This window comes from Parus major, chromosome 6 (assembly GCF_001522545.3).
Source record: "Parus major isolate Abel chromosome 6, Parus_major1.1, whole genome shotgun sequence".
Lineage (NCBI taxonomy): Eukaryota > Metazoa > Chordata > Aves > Passeriformes > Paridae > Parus > Parus major.
This window is the reverse complement of record NC_031775.1, coordinates 26,325,212-26,345,756: the sequence shown is the minus strand read 5'-3', so window position 1 is coordinate 26,345,756 and position 20,545 is coordinate 26,325,212. Positions and strand designations below refer to the sequence as shown.

General features: G+C 38.5%; 1 protein-coding gene across 3 annotated transcripts in view; it reads left to right on the top strand.

The window, feature by feature from the left end:
• The window catches only part of CCDC186 (coiled-coil domain containing 186), a 35,536-nt gene that overhangs the window by 10,970 nt on the left and 4,021 nt on the right, over nt 1-20,545 (top strand). For 2 of the 3 annotated variants that reach the window (XM_015633505.3, XM_015633504.3), the window contains exons 2-15: nt 2,869-3,559; nt 5,838-5,964; nt 7,956-8,084; nt 8,998-9,210; nt 10,058-10,177; nt 10,734-10,838; nt 11,126-11,224; nt 11,972-12,058; nt 12,763-12,905; nt 15,321-15,576; nt 16,161-16,350; nt 17,401-17,481; nt 18,507-18,717; nt 19,763-19,982. In XM_015633505.3, the coding sequence (XP_015488991.1) occupies nt 2,886-3,559; nt 5,838-5,964; nt 7,956-8,084; nt 8,998-9,210; nt 10,058-10,177; nt 10,734-10,838; nt 11,126-11,224; nt 11,972-12,058; nt 12,763-12,905; nt 15,321-15,576; nt 16,161-16,350; nt 17,401-17,481; nt 18,507-18,717; nt 19,763-19,982 (2,655 nt within the window). In that variant the 5' untranslated portion in view covers nt 2,869-2,885. Of the gene's footprint in view, nt 1-1,741; nt 1,863-2,868; nt 3,560-5,837; nt 5,965-7,955; nt 8,085-8,997; nt 9,211-10,057; nt 10,178-10,733; nt 10,839-11,125; nt 11,225-11,971; nt 12,059-12,762; nt 12,906-15,320; nt 15,577-16,160; nt 16,351-17,400; nt 17,482-18,506; nt 18,718-19,762; nt 19,983-20,545 lie in introns of those variants that run through there. The other variant, XM_015633506.3, reaches the window with a different exon arrangement.

The following is a 20,545-nucleotide window of genomic DNA, read 5'->3' as shown; positions in this document are numbered from 1 at the left end:
CAGTCTACTGGAATCATAAAGACTGTGAACTTAATGTGGTAAATTATATTCTAGGTACCAGTGAAAATTAAAGTATGACTGCAGGGAACACTGAATCACCATAATTTACTTTTTATGCTTTAACTGATTTGTATAATCATTACTCAAATTCCTCATGTGCTTGATATAAAACCTACTCTTTATTTATGATTAATAATAGCTAAGTTATTATGGATATGGAGTCAGTGGCTTTTTTTTCCTCAGTGGCTGAGTTGTGCAAATAATTGTATTTCTGCTTCCATGTAGATTAGTCTTGGTAATACTAATTTACAGGATTATTTACAGAAGGAAGTAACACAATAAAAAGGAAACCTAGTGACCTTCCTAATGTACTCTCTTAACAGGGCTGTATTTTTCACTTGTTATTTCCATATGGAGATAAATACCTTCCAATTTGCTGACTGGACTGGAAATTTTATGTTAACAACCAACATGGAAGTTCATGTATTTGATTTTACCACACCCTTTCTTGTGGGAAGGGAACTGCAGCAGCTGGACAGTCACAAGCAGGTTTGAGGCAGTAGTACATCAAACAACTGCACATTTTGGGAGGTTCTGTAACACTTCAGAAGGTACTTTAAAAAAGGCTTAAAATGAGATAAAAAAACCTCTCTGATGATTCCAGAGAAAGCATCAAGTTCTTGGAGTGGAGTAACTACTAGATTAAAAACCAGTTCCTCAGCTTTATGCTAATACAGTATCTTTTGCAGCTGAGTGTATGGATTGTAAACTACTTTTGACAAGAGAGAACAGATACTAGAATGTGATTTTTCCTTCCATCTTAACTGCATCATTTGCAAATTATCTTACTGTTATAGATTATTTAAAGTGCACTAGTCTGAAAGCATTGGTTTTTAACAGCATTTTAATTAAGTAGGAACTAATGTGTTCTGCTGCTATCAAAATGAATACTTTTCCTTGCAGTTATGTTCATTTTGACATTGAGACTCTCAGTTGGGTTTGTTTTGTTTGAGAGTAACAGTAGTACATTGTGAACTTTTATTACTAGCAGAAGTTATCAAAGGATAGATGGGTTCCAAAAGAGCATTTGTTTGGACTGCACAAACCAAACAGTGGGATTTGCCGGTTCCAGTGTTGACCTAAACATAAATATTTTGAAGCAAAGGGTAATCAGGGATTTTATTAACACTAGTGAAGGTCTGCTTGTAGAATGGGGGAATCCTTGTCACGTTGTATAGACTCTCATTCCCCATCTCTGTGCTCCTTTGTACCTCTCCATTATCACTTGTGTTCTGGTTCCTACTGATTTGCACTGGGTTAGAGGCTGTAGCATTGGGGATTTTTTTTTTTGCTTGGAAACAAAAAAAAAAGGAAAAGTTGTTTGCCTGTTACTTAAAATGTGGTTCTCCTTTGCTGCTTTGTGACTCTTGTCCAGTTGTGACATGATCCCTTCCCATACTCTCAGCTGAATGCTCAGTTTTCCATGTGTTTCCCTCTTGTTGATTAAAGGCCTGTTGTAACCCAGTGTTTTGTGGGGTGGTGTTTCCTGGTAGAAAGAGATGGCCTGGAGCTTTTTGTGTCTAACAGTGAAAGGTGACTGTGGTAGCAGTTGATGACAGGCCTAAAGGGATTCATTAAACCCCCTGTGTTTTAACAGTGTGAACCTCAGTAGGAAGTGTTGGTTCATAAGGCAGCACTCTGGGGGAGTTGAGTGAAGCCAAAGAGCACAAAGGTGTTTCCTTTCAGGCTGAGGCAAAGGGAGGAGCATGGAGCAAGTACCTGAGTGGCTCAGACGGTGTGGCTGTGTAAGGGAGAGCTGAGCAAGTCAGAAAGCAAGGATGGAAACAAGTTTGATGTGGCAAGTAAGCACCTTCTTTGAGGTATCTCTTGGAATAGCAGAGTTGAATTTATAAATGAAAAGTTTGCCTTGTTTATAAATAGTCTAAATTATCCAGTGTAGGAGGATAGGGTTGCATATCAAAGTTAGGACTGCTGTAATGATTTTCTCCCAGTGGAGATAAGGGCTTCCTGTGCTTGCTAAAAATGACAGTAGTCTTTTCAGATGCAGGACCATCTGGGATTCCTGAAAAAGAAGATACAGTAATATACCCAGGCTCTTCCATAATTATTCTGGCTATTTGGATCTCAATGAGGTGTCCTTCTAGTGCTTCTAGGGAGCTTCTGCTGAGCTTTTCAAGTCCTTGCTCTGCAAGCTACTGTTTGGGAGAGCAGATCTGCCACAGACCATCTGTGCTCTTCCACAGGGGATTTTGGTTGCTTGAAAACAGATGGGAGAAGAGAATCTCACCCCCATCCTCCCCCAGCCCCTTTCCTTAGTTTCTTGGATACAGATGCATTTTTCTGTATGGATGCTCAGTAAGGACATGACAGTAAGGAAATTGGATATGCTGGCTGGACTGGGGAGTCACCCTGTGTTGTGAAAATGAGTAAATCAAGATGTATTGTTGCTTTCAAATCATGTGTAGGGAAGTGAAAGCTGTAAGACCCTGGATGCTTAATTATCTTGCGTTATTTATTGTCATGAAGTATTTTTTTGAAGTGATTACTTGAAATTTTTGTGGATTTAAATGATAGAATTATTAATTCTAAAAAGTTCTGCTTTTTTATTGTCTTGGCCTTTACTATCTCTCTGCTTCCTGTTTGCTATCCCTGAATTCACACATTCTCTTAGAAGAACTTGTATTGGAGCATTTACTTTAAAGTTGGGCTGAAAGATCAGCAAACTCTGTATAATATATCTAAATATTTTTGCACTTTGAATTTTATTTTCTGGTAGCCTTTATTTCCCCTATCTCAATCTCTTCTGTTACTGTGTATAATATGTTGTAATATGAATTCTCCATCTAGATTTCCAAAGGAAGAGTATGGAGGAATATTTACCAGAAATGCAGAGCACACTGGAGCCAGTCAGCCTGTCAGATGATGCCTCTTTCAAGTCCCCAGATAATGAGAAGGCTGCCAAAACACCTGGAATGGAGGAGTGCCCAATCATCAGTTGCACTGGAGGTGATGCCACTGTCTTGGATAGGGAATTGAGTTCATTGTCCTCGGATCAGGATGCAGCAGCTGTCAGCATCAGCAGCAATGGGGCCCCAGCAGAAGGACAGCAGCAGTGTGGCAGGGCAGGCTCCTCTGCCAATGCCCACTGTGAAAGAAAGGCAGAAAGCTCCACAAAACCAGAACATCTACCTTGTGAAGAATCTGAACGACACCATCCAAAAACTAACCAGACAGAACAATCATTAATGGAAATATTACAGGATCTAAGGGAGGAATCTGACTTTGTGAAAAAATCGAGTGATAAGATCTATTCAGAAAGCCCTTACGACACAGACTGCACAAAGAAGCTTATTTCCACAATACATCAGACTTCCTCACAGGAGGATTTGCTAAGGGAAATAGAGTCTGAGCTCCTCTCCACAGATTTTTCAAAGGAACCAAAGCTCCCCAATGGTGTGCAGAAGGGTGAACATGCCTTGGCTGTGTTTGAAAAATGTGTACAAGATAAATACCTGCAGCAAGAACAAACTATTACAAAGTGAGTATTTGAGTATGTGCATCACAGTTGGAGGTGTGTGCTGAACAGTTTTGGCTGCATGTTGTGTGCACGTGCATACAGTAATTTGGTCTGAAGCAAGTTGTCTTGAGTTGATATGAGGATAGTTAATGAGCTCTTTAAAATTTTCTTTTAATCAAAGAATCATTTTTAGTTTTGGTATGTACTTGTAAATAAAAGTGTGTGCTTAGATGTCTGCATTATTTCAGGATTTGGCAGGAATTGAATAGCCAACTGTGTAATTGAATAGCTTGCCAATGTCTAGAATTACTTAAATACTGCAGCAGTAATGGTGATTTAAAAATAGCCTAGGATTCATTCAGTCCATATGTGTCTGTGGAGAAATGAATCTTTGAAAATACTAACTGCCACAATGGGCATTTTATTTATGCTTAAAATTACTTGTTTCTTTTTCAAGTAGTATTCAATCTGTTGTCATCCAGCAAAGCTGTTAATCAGATGAGAGTATTGTTTGAATTGGAAATGTCATATAACTACTCTTCGCACATTTTATAAGAGGACTTCTGAAATGCATGGCTTATAAGTGCTACTATAATAAACTGGGATTAATAGTTCTACCAGGCTGTATTCAACATGAATATTTCTGTTCATCAAAAGCCAGTTCATTGCTTGATTTCATGATTCCTTACTTGGCGTTTAATACTTCGTTGCCTCTTCAGAAATGATTTTTTTGCTAACAAAATGTAGTCTCTAACTTAATATTTATTTCCTTTTGCAGAGCTGGAAATGAGTGTCCTACTTTTCTTATAAGGCTCTCCAACACCATGATATAGGAGGACATCAAAGGAAGGGAAACCAGATATAGGGAGAGATTCCCAGTAGGGAAAGTATTCTCTTGCATTTCACCAGTTAACCTCTGACAGAAACCATCCATGTGAGGAAAGTCACTTAATGACAGGAAAGCTCAGAATGCACAGTTAGACATTCAGAAGTTACAGAGGATGAGTGGGAATCTGAAGTGGTGGGTGTGTAGAGAGGGGTAATTCCAGGAGACCATGAGGTAAAGAATGTAATTATTTATGGTAAACTCAGAGGCAGGGCAGCGTTTTCAGCCGTGGACCAATTACTTGCTTAGAGACAAGTGTTTTTATATGTGTGTATGTTCTATATACATGCAGAAGGCTTTATGTAGAAACATGTCTTTTTTTTTGGCCAGCTGCAACCATTTTATACTTGGATACTCACATCAAGAGTGTGAAACTGCTGTGGAACATTTTGTGTTTGGTCCAAAGGGTATTCTGGTTTGTTTTGTCCCTTACTTTATGATCAGGAGAATTTCTTGTAACATCATTCTGGAAATAGCCCAGTTTTCTCCTTGTGATCTAAATATATATATGTGAGCAGCTGTGGTGTGAATTGAGAATTTGTAATCCTAGAATATACATTAATAGATTAAAAAGCAGATCACAAGTGTTAATGTCTGTAACTGATGGTTTTGAATTCCTTATAATTTAGGAGACTAGTTTGTTCAGAGATTTTGTTTTTCAACAAAGGAGAAGGGATAAAGGGATATTTAAGTATCTTTTTTAGGTAAATGCATGCCTCCCACAGATTCATGTGATTAGTTGCCTAAAATACCCACCATGTAATAGTGTCTGCAAACATGTCAATACATTTGAGACTGTTTATTCAGCAGTTCTGACAATGTAACTTCTGAGTTTTATGCTAGAATGTCAAACTAGGTCCGAGTTGGCTTCAAACAGCTGAACTGGAACTATTGCTAAAAATTGAACTTCAAAGGAGCATGGATGGGCATGGATACTTGTTACCTACTTAGGACTTAAAAAAAACAGGATTCTGTTTCTTACCAAGTTGTGATCTTCCATGGGTTCTGAGAAATCCATGAAATTAATGAAATCTCTGTGTTTTCAGACAAATGACTGGTAAGACTATATGACTGGAAGTTACTGTCTTACATTACCTTAAAATTACTAACATTTACGAAGGATTACCAAATGTCCCATGTCATTATGGACCACAGCAACCCTAAACTGCTGGAAATGAGCAGTTTCCTCACAAGGAGGTTGCTGCTTGCTGATTTGGAGTTACATTCCACATGCACAACATTATTTATTTTTTTTTCTTGTAAGGATTTCATGGATTTTTTTCTTTTGGGCTTCTGGCTTCCAATAGAACTTGCATATCGAAGAGCAAAAACTATGTATCTCAAGACTGAAAACAAGCAATGAAAAAAAATCCAGTATTGATGTACCTTCTCTTTAATTTTTTTTCTTTACAGATTGATTAAAGAAAATAAAAAGCATCAGGAACTGATTTTAGAAATCTGCTCAGAAAAGGACAACTTAAAAGATGAGTTGAAAAAACGATCAGAAACAGAAAAGCAGCACCTCAGCATTATTAAACAGGTACAAAGATAACGAAAGGTACACAGATAACAAAACAGAAGTGCTGGTTAGTATTTCACCTGTGTCTAATGTCACTGTTGTCACTGCTGAACAGATAATCCCTGGTAGCACAGAGAAGGTGGGGATGCCCATGCTGCTTATCCTAAGCTTTTTAAGAAGATAAATATACTCTTGTATTCCAAGAAATTGTCTAAAAGCCTTTAGTGAATTTGGGTAAACTGACTTTCTGGATTCACATCCCTTAAGTGTTCTGTATCTGGAAGTCTCTGCTGTGGTAGTAGCAGGTACTAAATACAGTCCTTTTCTCAGAGGTTTGTTAGAACCACAGCAGGCCAAGGGGGACCATGCTGTAGGCTGGTTTTAGTGTGGGAGGAAAAGGTTTCATACCAGGTGTCACTGCTTGTCTGTTACCAGCTATCTGCTGATGTCCCTGCAGCTGGGTGACCAGCTTTATAAACTGATTATAGGTTATATTTTGGAGATCTGGCAAGAGAAAGAGTTAAAATACTAATTTCTGTTTGTCCAAGTGCTGGTCACTATCCTGGTTGTCAGGTTTCTTCATTGGTGTCTACATCATCATACAGAAATCTGTTCACAGAGCAGGGTGTCAGGCTTGAAGTGTTCTAAAGGAATACATTCATGTAATATATTCATATATTCATGGTTGATTTCAGAGAATATTTGAAAATCCATGGTGTGATTAAAAATTGAATTGGAAAGTGTTATTTTTGGGCTAAAAATTGGAATTGCTTGTGCCTGAATAAACCCATATGAGCAACTCCCTAATTCTTACGTGTCTGTATTTCAATGATAGCTCTGTCATGAGTCATGTATGATTTAATGAAGCTCTATCATGCAGCAGTTGCTTTATTCCATTCTGAAAAAAGTATTTGTGAGGGTGTTTGTGATACTACATGCTTGCAAGTGATTTCAGAAATACTCTTTTGGACTGTAATAGTTTTATGTTGATAGCACCTGGAGCTGTAAGAGACATTGCAGTGAAACACTTGCATTTTTTTGTTTGTGATGGTAGTGTTTTATTGTTGGAATTTCTGTAGTAATGCTTTATGGTAACTTTTATGTAAATGAAACCATGGCTGCAGTCACAGCTCTAAACAAACTGTACCTGCCTGCTTGTGAAGCATTGTCTCTGGAAAATAATGCATTTGCAGAGCTGAACAGAGTGTGGTCAAGTCATGGTAACAGAAGCAAATTAGGTGGTTCTTGCCTCTTACACAGCAGCTTGAGGTTGCACAGAATTTGCATTACCAATCCTGAGATCTCCCCCAAATCAAAACCCCCTAACCTGGGTGAGCTGGCTTCCCCTGGGACAAGAGGAGAATCATGAGGCACAATTTGAACAACGCTTGGGCGGTGTCACAGCCTTTGCAGCCACCACTCTGCTCCTGCTGGACTTGCATGACTTGGCAGGGAGCACGCTCTGGGAAGTGTTCCAGTTAACACTGGGGATTATTCTTCAGCTGGATCAGGTCTCAGACTTGGTTCACTGGATGGCTGAAATAAATGCCAGCATGATGACTAAGCTCATCTTTATTTGCTGAGTGATTCTTCAATGAATTAATTCCCAGTCCAAATCAGTATGGATGCATGGTTGGTTTGCATGGTGAAGGATATGGCTCAAGGATAGGAACAAAATGGTGGAAGGTGAAGCAACCTCAGACAGCAGCCAGCTCTGCTCTGGCAGCTCAGCACTTGCTGTCAAGCTGTTACTTTGTGTAGTAAATTACTGTGCTTTGTGTTTTACTTGGTTTGAAGCATCTTCACTCTCTGAAGATGAGAATTGACATCTTTCATGCTTTTAGTAGTCAAGCAAAGCTAGATGTTGATATGGGTGGTTGCAGCTTGACAAGTGTAAAATACAGGTAAATATCTGTTGAAGCATCTAATTTTGTGTGAAATACACCTGCCTGCATAAAACATGATCAAAGAGTTATTTTTCCCTATAATTATATCATGATGTTGTGTTTTAGCTGGAAGCAAGAATAGAAGAGCTTAATAAAGAAGTGAAAGCTAGCAAAGACAGACTTGTAACTCAAGATGCAGCAGCCAAAAATACTATTCAGCAGTTGCATAAAGAGATGGCCTTTCGAATGGAACAGGTAATATGGAAAAACTTAAACAACTGATCATCTGCATTATTGAGCAAACTTGGTTTTTGTAGGAAACATATTGGATCTCTACCTAAGATGAAAATTTCCAAAACTGGAGCTCCTCGTGTCCAGTTATATATGCATTTTTGATGACTGTCAGCAGTAAATTTCCAAATGGATGTTAACAGTTTAGAGTGCCTGATAACTCCTTTAAAAAATACCTATTTTTATATGTATTGAATTCAGCCCTCAAGGAAATCTCATTTTCTTTACCTGTAAGCTGAACTTGATTCAAAAGGAGCTAAAAGCTGGCAGTAGCTTTTTTCAGACAGGCTGTCAGAAAATTAATACTTTTCTCAATTCCAGCACAAAGCTCGTATTTTGTCTTTATGTATTACTGAAATCTGGGATTTTTTTTTTTTCCTTTTTAATATCATATTATAATATTTTCTCTGTTGTATGTATTCTAAAGCTCAGTGTCTGATTTTACTTTTTTTTCTCTAATTTGAAGCAGAACTTGCTAGTGCTGGGGGAATCTCTAAAAGTAAGCCACTGAAAGGGAGCCAACTGAAAAATAAGCCACTGGATAATGATTGTCCAGTTGGCATGTGGATGAAGGAAGACAGAATACCAGTACTGGTGCAAAATTATTTTGTTCCTAAACTTTATACTACCTTCCTTCTAAACAAGAAATTTATAATGTATTGATAACTCATTTGAGATGTTTAGCTGCAAAGATGCAGCTGCTTAGATACACATTTACTGTTAGAAGCAGGAGCAATTGCAGTGCTTAAGAGGGTTGAATGTTAGTCTTTGTCAAACTGGAGCTTTTGAGTTCTGCCTTGTTACGCTGCAGTACTACAAATATCCAGTTAATTATGAAATACAAGGTTTGATTCATTGTGTTTTGATGTTTTCCAAGGCAAATAAGAAATGTGAGGAAGCTCGCCATGAAAAGGAGACCATGGTGATGAAATATGTCCGAGGGGAGAAGGAGTCACTTGACCTCCGAAAGGAAAAGGAGGTCCTTGAGAGAAGACTGAGAGATGCAAACAAAGAAATAGAAAAGCTTACAAATAAAATTAAACAACTTTCTCAGGAAAAAGGAAGATTACACCAGCTCTTTGAAACTAAGGTACTCCAAGTACTGCTGTGTGACTTGATTAAAAGCTCTGTCAGAACAACCTTATCACTTGTTTGCTGTTGTACTTGGTAAAACAGACCTATTCTCATTTAGTTTTTGCTGCACAGCTGTGAAAGTGCCTTTCTTCCAAGGGAAGGGGAAAAAGTTACTCGGGTCTCATCACAATCTTTTTGAAGTTCCTTTTAATATTTCCCTGAACATTGGTTTGTGAAACATTAGGGATTTTTTTTTTCTTTACAAAATTGACAAGACAGCTTTTGTTGCAGATGTCTAGATTTTGAAGTAATTCCTAGTTTCAGATTTTTTTTTTAAAGGTTGCAATGGCATTAAATTATTGCAGTCTTTTTGTTGTTTTTCTGTGTTTTCACTCTATGTTTCCTCTTTTGTACTACTAAAAATTGATAATAAAGTAATAGAATTTTTCAGCCAAAATTTTGCCACTTGTTTTTGGAAAGCAGCAAGAGATTATTTTTAAATGATCCAAGTCCTTTTGTATTATTCTTCACAGCTGTGTTTTACAATTCTATTTCATGTGGAAGATCCAAAAATTAATAATGACTAGAAACTACACTTCTGAAACAAAAATCACCTCTGTGGTGCTTTGTGTTTTCACAGATATGTAACATTAACATATACTAACAGGAATGCAACCTTACCTTGCTATTCAAACCACAACACTAATGGGGGATTAAAGGATTATTGGGCATTCTGAAATATGTGCATGATTTTGCAAAACCCAGACATTAAGAAAAGAAACCAACTTGATAGCTGGACGGGAGTTTTGTTGTAGAAACACTGTATCATTTAATTCTATAAAAAATCTATAAAATTTTCTCAGGATGGTGAAGCCACTCGACTCAACAGAGAAATAGAAAAATTGAAGGAAGAAATCAATTCTCATGTTATCAAAGTAAAATGGGCTCAGAACAAATTGAAAACAGAAATGGATTCACACAAGGTGCGTGAAGTGGTGCTGATATCATTACATGAAAATACAGAGTAATGTAGTTGTTGTAGTATTTACTTTTTATGTACTGTTTCTAATGTGATGTTTCTGTTTAGTTTGAATACCTGCAGCAAAAATCAGAATAGTGCTCTCAAATAGTGATACTGAAGTGGAAATGTTGAAAGAATGTGAAGGGAGAATGTATTGGTGGATTCTCTTTGATTTGGTCATCAAATTTTAATTTGTTGTTAAGTTTGTTTTTTGGGGGTGGTTATTTGTTTGAAATAGCTGTTATTTTAGTTTTTAAGTGATAGAGTTAAATGTGCTATCTAGAAATATACACATAAACAAGAGATCCTTTTGTTGTGCCTTCAGTATTGGGTAAAATGGAATTACATAAATTAACAGTTGAATGGGAGCAAGGGGAAAAATGGTGTCGGACTTTTTGTTTTCTTAATTCTTTTAGACTGAAAGGAAAGTTTTATTGTGAGAAATGTGCTTCTCAGATGAAGTTAAGTAAATGGGTTTTACTAGGGTTAACCCATTCTTTTAATTACTATTTTTGTAGGAAACCAAAGAACGTCTCAAAGATGCAATGACAAAATTAACTGAAGCAAAAGAAGAAGGAGATCAGATAAGGAAAAACTGTCAAGAAATGATAAAATCCTATCAAGTAGGCACATTTTCTCAAGAGATCAAATTATTGTTTAGTGCCTGAATCTTCTTTTTCATTTCTTTCTAGTTTAAGCTAGTTTTTTTACGTTATTGGAAAGTTGTTAAATAAAAGGGAAAATGTTTATTTTGATTGGCATGCAGCGTGGGCTTCTTCCTTGGCATGGTCAGGCTTATCAGAGATGTACTTACAGGAAGGACTCAGTGATGTGAAAAGCTGTCTGTACACTCAGAATAGAAAGGGAAACAAAACTCTAAAATCTACTTATATTTCTTCAATCCCTTTAGGAGTCAGAAGAAATCAAATCAAATGAATTGGATGCAAAATTCCGAGTAACTAAAGGAGAACTAGAGAAACAAATTCAGGAGAGGTCTGATCACCTGGAGGTAAGTATGTGGTGTATGGAGACCACTTTGTGGTTATGAATTCCATGAGATTGTAATTTTGAGCATCTTATTTTAAGATGCTTACAGTTACGCCAGATTCTTTGGGTTTTGTCTTTTTTTGTGGTCTGAAAATAAATCCCAGGTGTCTGCCCCCCAGCACTGCTTTTTTGGAGGATATCTCCAGGTACTACCTTTTTAAAAACAAAGTTAGGGGGAAAATATGATATAATGAAGGTGAAATAACTTCTCTTTCATTTATAAACATGAATGTTGCTGTAATTAGAAGCACAAATTCACTTGAGTCAAGTCTTTCTCTGATCAGTATTTTGCCAAGATATATGGCAAGGAGAGACAAGGACCAGCCTCTGTTCTTTGTAGACATTTACTAGCCCCAAAGTGAAGTTCTGTAATGATGATGATGTATCTGCTCACAGCTCATCTGTGCACATGCCATCTTCAGAGGTGCCAGTTTGCTCAGAGCTTTCTTAGGGCCTGTTGTGCCATAGATTTGCATGCCTAAAACCAGAGTGTGCAGTCTCCCTATTCTTCTCAGCTCTCCTGAGAATAAAGAAGCTTTGAGGTTTTGTTTTCCTTTTTGAAGAAGTAAACCAAGTCTTTGGGGTACCTGTTCTGCCTCAGGCCCTCTCAGTTTTTGTAGTGGCCTATATTGCCCTAGATTTTTTATTTTTCTTTTGAGGTGCCACTGTACATTTAGTTTTCTCAATGAGCTTTTTATCTTCTAAAAAGGTGCATCATGCAAAAATAAAAGAGCTGGAAGACTTGAAGAGAACATTTAAGGAAGGCATGGATGAGCTTCGAACACTGAGAACAAAGGTAAAGTGTGCTGAGTTGGATTGGAGTGGGGCTGAAGGCACAGTGCTGCGTTTTTGGAACAAGAATACATTCCATTCCTAATTGGACTTTTACTTCTTCAGGAATAAACAGTGTGATTAGAGATTGGCTGGCATGAGACTAGAAAGAATACCTAATTGTTGACTCTGGATAGCCTTTTTTAGGGACTATGAGCTGATCTGGAACACAGCAGTGTTTTGCTTCACGGTGTGCACCTGGTTTGGCTGAAAAGTTGAGCAATATTTTTAATTTGTAATCCTGCAAATATTTTAAATTTCCTACATTTAACATAGGTAAAATACTTGTAAGCTTCTCCTAACTGTGAAATGAGTTTTGACCTCTGATAAGGAGGTAATAGCACTGTGGAAAAAGGGAGGAAGACATAGTAAGGGGTTGCCTTAGTAACTGGGGAAACATCATATCTTTGGACTCTGATCCATTAGGCTGCTAAATTTGAGCCTTTGGACAAAACTAAAGTTACTCATGCTTGTATTTAATTTTTTGTTTGTTTTTCTGGCTCTATTTGATCTGAAATACTTAGGGATATTGTTTTAAGTTACTTGGAATCGCCAAAAAATTAACATATGAGCTTTGTACAACAGTCTAGACATATGATCAGAATAATTTAGCTCTGAAGTTTGTGAAACTAAATAGTTTCTGGTTTTATTTTTTTTTTTTCCATTTAGGTAAAGTGTCTAGAGGATGAGCGCTTAAGAACAGAAGATGAGTTATCCAAGTATAAAGAAATAATAAATAGACAGAAAAGTGAGATTCAGAATTTGCTGGACAGAGTCAAAACTGTAGATCAGCTGCAGGATCAACATCAGAGGTACAGCTGTGCACTTTGAGTAATGATTTAAAAGATTATCTGAGATGTGGAAGGGTTTGTTTTATTGAAGTTATTGATACTTTAAATGTATTGTAATTTGAAGAATGCTTGTCCTGATTTAAATCAGTGTTGCTAATATTGAAGATATCCTTGGTGGCCTCTTACAAAACAAGGGGATTGAGATTGATGAATCTAGTTTAGTGTCTCTCATTATCAGAATAACAAGTGCCTGATTTCCAGCATACTCTACAGGAAATTGTCTTCTAGGTTTCTTCTCAGTGCTTGTTTTATTGAAAGATGGAAGGGAGCAATTAAACTAGAAAGATAAATTGCTTTAAAATTGTGGTCAATGAATGGAAGTATTTAGTGAAAAGAATTTTATTTACTTGACAGATTTTTATTCAGACAGTATATGGGGCACTTGTCTTTCAAATGGACTGGAATTCATTCTGCTGCATCAAAGTTTGCTCATTTAAGAATGTGAGGGAAATAATCTCAGGGGAGGGCTGGGCCCATGCACAATTCAGGAGTGTCTGAGCATGGTCCTGTGTCTGTGTGGTACATATGGACTGGGATATACAAATGCTGGCCACTCTGCTGGATCCAGTGGTGTTGCATAAATGGAGATAGATAAATGTCAAATAGGCAGATCCACCTATATGCCTGTCCCTCTTATGCTGGTAAACAGTTCTTATTTATTATTGGAAAGTATTTCTGTAATTATGGGCCTTCCTCAGGGTTTAGCAGTCAACCACTTCCCATTTGCTGTGTGTTGGTCACCTGTATTGTCATGGTGTCATCAGCTTTCCCAGGGAAACTGCTGTGGGCTAGAAACTACTGGAGCCTACACTTGGATCAGTAACAATTATTTTTCACTTGGAATCTTGCCAAATGAATTGAAGTGACTGTGATCCAAGTGTAAAACTACAAGTGTGTGTTTCCACTTATCTTTTCCTCTCAGTAATTGAGACATGCTTAAATACGTCTCTCATTTCTATTTGGTTTGGATTTTTTTTCAATATCCTTCCCATTCATTTATTATCCCTACATCAGATTTCATATTGTCATTTATTTTGATTTCAAGGCAGACATGCTGATATGTATAAAGGCTATATTATAAAGTGAGTGTCCAGCTATATTTGTTCACTGGAGGAATATGATTTTAGGTTGAATACTGGGAAGAACTTCATGGCTGATCTTGATACTGCTCACCTCCAGTGTTCCCTGGTCTCCTTCATTTGCAAAATTTTAAGGATAAGCTGGACATCTCTTTTAGAATGTTCTAGATCTTTAATTTTGTCTGATCCAACCCTGACTGCTAGGCAGAGATTTATCCTGTCATAATGAAACAATGTGTTTGAAAATACAAAATACAAGCATACCCTTCTGGCACAGGTTTTTAAATGAGAGCTGCAGGTGAGGTATTTTGCAGCACAAATGACTGGGTCTCGGCTCTTCTTGGAGAAATGAATCAATACAGGATTGTTGATTTAAAGTGAATTGATCCTCCTCATAATTACAATGTCTGTCAGGAAATTAAATGTGTGCTCTTGCTTTGTATAATTTTAATTTTAAATTTGAATATACACACTCCCTGTGAGAAAGGTGAGGGTTTTTTTCTGCTGATGTTAGAAAGTGAAGTTTTAGAAAAGGTGTATAAAATCCCCTATGACTGAAGAATTAATGAACAAATATTGCAAGAGCAAATAAGAGGGATGTTTTTAGTCTGTAACATTTTTAACTGCTATTAAATTTTGGAATTAATTTCAAACACTTTCTGTAGAATGTTGATGATAACTGAAGATGTAGCATTTTTTACTCAGATGGATTGGATAGGATAAATCAAAAGTTTCCTAATGGGAGTAGAAACAAAAACTTGGTTTGTAGAGGAAAGGACTTGTTTCTGGGGGGAGGAGTAGTGCAGTGGGACAGGCCCTTTGATTCAGAGCTGCAGGGCTTGGATAAGGATGTGTCAGGAATCACCATACTGCTGTCCTAGAGAAATCCAAACTGGAGCATATCCCTGTTTCTTAAAGAGAAGGCCTCTTACAGATTTGCCACCTTTGTTGGGTTTGCAAGCCTTCCTCGTACCTACTGGGTCTGGATTTGAGAGTTTTGTTTGTACCCTGATCTGAAGGTCATATGGAGAAATTGAACATGGAGAGATGAGGAGCTACTGCCTGAGTGTCTTCTGTGGGATGTAGAAATTGTCATTTCAGCACTGCAGCATGTTGTGAAACAGAGTGAAAACTGCCTTGACATTTAAAATGATCCAGTGACTAATAGATACCCCAGGGTCATTAATTGTTCCCCAAATTGTGCCTTATTTGGACTTTACCTGAATGCCTTTATTGCAACAAAGCTTCATATCTTTAAGCTCAGGTTATCCCTAATGAGATACAATTGTTTTGACAGAGATGAACAAGAAATCAATGCTTTAAAGGAAGAAATAGATGGTTTCAATTCTCTGGTTGCTGATCTTCAGAAGGACATTGAAGGTAGTCGGAAAAGAGAATCTGAGCTGTTGATATTCACTGAGAAATTAACCAGTAAGAATGCACAGCTTCAGTCTGAAAACAATTCCTTACAGAGCCAGTTGGATAAGCTTTCTTACAGTGAAAGAGAGCTGCAGAATCAGCTGGAATGTGTTCAACAGACTAAAGGTGATCTGGTGAGTACAGTGGGCAGCTTGTTTTTGCTCTAGTAAGATGTCAGATGCAGATAAAGTTGTGGCACATGAATGCCACCTTATATCTTCAGTTGCCTGACTGCAGTTTCTCCTTGAGTCTGCCATTAGTAGCAGAGGGATATGAACACCTCATGTTCTCAAGCTGAAAGGCATCCTGAGGCACACTGCACTGGAATGAGGAGGTGTCACTGTGTTGCTCTTTCTGGCTTTGTGGGAGCAGAGAGTTGTTCTCTGTGCAGGTGTAATTGAAACAGACACTGGGTTCTAATTTGCCTGTGAAATTTATTACTGTAAACTGTTCCTCAGGTCCTGTTTGTACTATGAGATAAATGTAATTTTTAATGAACTTAGTGTGTCATGGAACATAATGTGACTTTATCATGTAGAAGTTTTGGAGGTAGTTGAGGAATCTTATTATTCATGTGAAATGCTAGTGTTCAGCCTAAATAATAAGTGTGAAGTGTGAATGATTCCCAGGTGACAAGTGCAGTGAGGGTTGTTGAGCATGCACTATGGTTAGGCTGGAATTTCTTTGTGTATGACTGAAGGTAAAATCGCAATTTTAGGCCATCAAGTTACAGAAGGAGGAGGATCAGCGAAAGTCAGAGGTTGAGACCCTGCAGGCTCAGCTGGCCTCAGAGCAGGAAGAAGTGTCAGCACTGAAGACCCACGTGGATGAACTGAAGGATGACCTGGCTACCCAGAAACGCAAGCACGCAGCAAACTTGAAAGACCTCACGAAACAACTTCAGCTAGGTGGAGAATATTTTCACTTATGAGTGAGCCCCATCTATGACCCCCTTCAGTGTCTGTTGGAGACTCTCAGGTCGTGTCTCTGTGTGCTCACTTCTTGAGTGTCACCCTTCAAGCTCTCCTTGTCCCTGAAGACAATGAGAGTGAGCAAGTTAGATCTTGTAGAAACTGCAATTACAGGCCTTTGTGTTAATTTTCAGTCTAAAATGTAACTTTTGAAGTGGGCTTAGACATAAAATGAAATAGTTATTTCAAAAGAGTTTAGTCTTTGTTATGATGTATCTGACTACTGAAATATATATATATATGGATCCTGGTCTGTGTAAGAGTATAGTCAGAAGTTTCCTAGTTGGTACCTGTATCAGGAATTGCTGGTGACAGTTATTTTTAGTACATTAAACAGAACACTTCAGTTTTTAAAGCTGGATGTGGAGAGACTGATGGCCAATTTTGTCTACAAATAGAAGTTATCAAATACCCAACAATGCATACACTCTGAATGCAAATAGATTTGAAGATAATTAAATGTGTTTGAAGTGTGTTTGGAAGAAGAGGTCCTATTGGCACTGTGCAAGACAAGTTCCACGTCCCTTTTTGTGCATATAAGAACAGCTGTGTGCTTTCCCTCTTGATCCCTACGGAATGAGTGGTGCTTCTGGCACAAGTACTGCTGTAGTGGTACAGTTATGAGGTGCTGGAACAGAATTGCCAACATCAGTAGTAATTTACATGGCAGACCTAATCAGAAGTAAAATCAAACTCAAGTCTTACTGGTCCCAGTTAAGCCTACATATGACATTACCCCTTCAACTGGCAACTACAGCAGTGTGTAGGGATCATGGTGGGTGTTGCATCCAGGTGCTTCATGGCTCAGGCCAGAGAGAGATAGGAAGTTGTTTGGGTTTTCTTTTTAGTTGCTACCATTGTCTTTCAGTTGTCATGTCATGTTAAATTAGTGCAGGTGAGAGATGATAAGAGGTTCTGTATGCTGGGTAACCCTGTAATTTTTAATTCTTACTCTGCTGTTGGTAATCATCATTTTGTTAATTTTAGCACGGAGGAAATTGGATCAGATGGAAAATGGTAATTATGACAAAGAAGTCAGCAGCATGGGGAGCCGTTCCAGTTCATCAGGTAATGGAGCACATAGCAGGGCTGCCAAACAGCCCTTCAGTCTTAACAAGGTTGCCACAGTGTGCTTGCTCTTTGTGTGGTTTGTGCATATTCAGTGTGTGGGCTGCCTCCCATTAAAACTGACAAAATAGCCTCTAAGCACCAAAATGCACTTGGCTGACTGCAGTTGTAGGTGCTTATTATGAGATTAAAGTGTAATGTTTATGATGTTTATATATTTTGGTTCTTTTTAAATACCTGCCTTTTTATTTTGTTGCTTTTATGTTTGGAGGAAGCTCAAGAGGACTCCAGTTTATAGAGGACCTTTTACATGCTGCCAGAGGCAAAATAAAAATGAGCAGTGGCTTCCAACATTGTTTAATTGCCCTATTGACAGTTGCAACTGTGTAAATGAGAAATCAATTAGCATCATTAGAGACATCAGTGGGTTTATGTAATATTCATTACTTTCTATCCAGTTAGAACTAAAGCAGTGATCTTTAGAACTGAAAACAGCATTTTTCCTTCCTTGATATCTTTGGCTTTTAAGTTGGGTTAGTTCTGTCCAGATGTCCTGTAATCTCACTGTGTGAGAGAGACAAATGCTTAGAAAGAACAACAGAAAGTAAAGGAAATAGTGCAAGCTCCCAGTGATCAATGCTGCAACGTGTTTATATATAGGGCTTTTTTGAGTCTGTACAGTTTTCATAGTATTGTAATTTTAGTTTATTCCAAAACACACACTTAAAATCAGCTCAGTCTTGTGCAGAGTAAATTTTGAGATGAAGGTGTTTAAGTGGGAATGAGCATTCCTGAAGGGAGCAGCACACTTACACCGAAGGCAATGCACCCACAGTAGGCAGTGCCAGCATGTCACATTTAAACACCGTAAGGATCCTTTAGAGAAAACACCACTAACATAAAGGGGAACTGGCATCCTGGGGAAGATATCCTCAGCTCCTGACCAGTAGTGAGTGCATGCACTACTCTGCTGGGGACACTTCTAAGATCTGAAGGAGTTTTTACAAAAACTGATGTGTTGGCAGGGTCCCTGAACGCGCGGAGCAGCAACGAGGATCGGTCGCCTGAGAACACTGGCTCTGCAGTGGCTGTGGACAGCTTCCCAGAGGTGGACAAGGCTGTCTTGGTTGAAAGAATACTGAGGCTGCAGAAGGCACATGCTCGAAAAAATGAGAAGATGGAGTTTATGGAGGATCACATTAAACAGCTGGTGGAGGAAATCAGGAAAAAAACAAAGTATGTGCTGTGTTCTGTCCATGCAGGGTTTCAGTGTTGAGCTGATGCACTAGACAGGTATTCTGGATTTTGTGTAAGAAAAGTAATTGTCTAAATGAAAATGTTTAAAACAGTAAAAACATTGCAGTGACAGTAGATTTCGAAGATGGAATTAGTTGGGTTTTGTTTTTCCTTATCTTTTCCCAGCAATTATAATAATTGCCAAGTTTTTGGCTATTAGTACTATTACTGAATTTTTTCAGGAGGAATAAACTGTCACAAGTGGGTTTTTGGGAGCAAAATGCTCAGCAGGTGGCTGGTTTGAGGTGGACTACTGCCAGTGGCTAACAGAAGAGTCCATAATCCTCATGTGCTTAAAAGGGTGCTGATTGTGTTTGTTTTGGAAGGAGAATCTGCATTATTCCAGATGGTACTTGGGTATATATATCAAACAAATGATGTGTCTGAGCCAAAGGTGGTCAGTGGTTAATGTGTGAGACAAGATTCCACTTAAATGAAAATCTCATCTTACAGGATAATTAATGTCTGGAACTTCAGTTTGGAGGGTAAGGAATGCTGGCATAAAGCTGCCTCTGGAAGGTGCTATTGCCTGTTAAGAACAGTCCTTGCTTAATAAGTCCATACATGTATGTCCAGCTGCTACCATGTCACAGAATGTGATCACAACTTGGGAAGACTTGTGAAGTGGCTTTGTCATTTTTTTCTCATGTGTAGAAGGGTTAAGATTTCATGTCTGGAGTCCTTCAGCAAAGGAAAGTAGACTTTTTAAATTACCTTTCTTGTCTCATTAGCTATTCAGAATACTTTTCAATAAGTAAATCCTGCATATTTTGGTCTCTTGGCTTACCAGCATTTCCTGTGTCACTATTGGTATCACAGGTTTTCCTCTGACATAGGAATTGCAGGAGTAAATTTTTACTGCTTTTTTGGTAATACAGTACTGCTTGACAATAAAATCACTCATGTCAGAAATCTGAAGTTACTTCAGCATCTGACTCTTCTCTGCCTTTTAATGCTGTGATGTTTTTACTTTTTTATCCTCCAGAATTATTCAGAGTTATATTTTGCGGGAAGAAGCTGGAACACTGTCATCAGAGGCCTCTGACTTCAACAAAGTACACTTGAGCAGGCGTGGTGGGATTATGGCATCTCTGTATACATCTCACCCTGCAGACAGTGGGCTCACGTTGGAGCTCTCCTTAGAGATAAACAGGAAGCTTCAGGCTGTGTTAGAAGATACATTACTGAAGAATATCACATTGAAAGTGAGTAGCTGTGCCAGTTCTGCACATTCTTGTGGTACTCAGATGCCCCCTTCACTGCATGCTATTACACAGGCTTTTCAGAAGTCAGCTCATTGTGATTTGGTGCCACTGATGGCATTGGGTTAACCAGGGAGTTATGGTTACCAGGAGTTGGTGACAGGTATGGTTAACCAGGAGAGGTGACATGATGCCATTGCACCTCTAGTTTAAGACCCTCAGAGCGTGCTGCACTAATGGGCTGCTGCTTGAAATGAGTTCTGTGCCTTCAGCAGGGCAGGTCTCTCCATGCTCTGCCCTGGGCATGTGGAGCCAGGAGCGTGGGCTCTGCCTGCCTGGCTCTCTTGAGCTGCTGGGGCAGCACATCTGCTGCCAGGGAGAGGTGGCAGGCTGGAAAACAGTGTGCAGGCTGCCAGCTGGGCTGCAGGGTTCTGCACAAGCTGGAGATCTCTTCCTGTAATCATCATTCCCCCTGAACGCTAGGGGAACGAGCATTCTACCTTCTAGACATCCTGTAGAATACTGGTAACTGCAAAAAAGGACTTACCAAGAGATTTGAGTTTTTT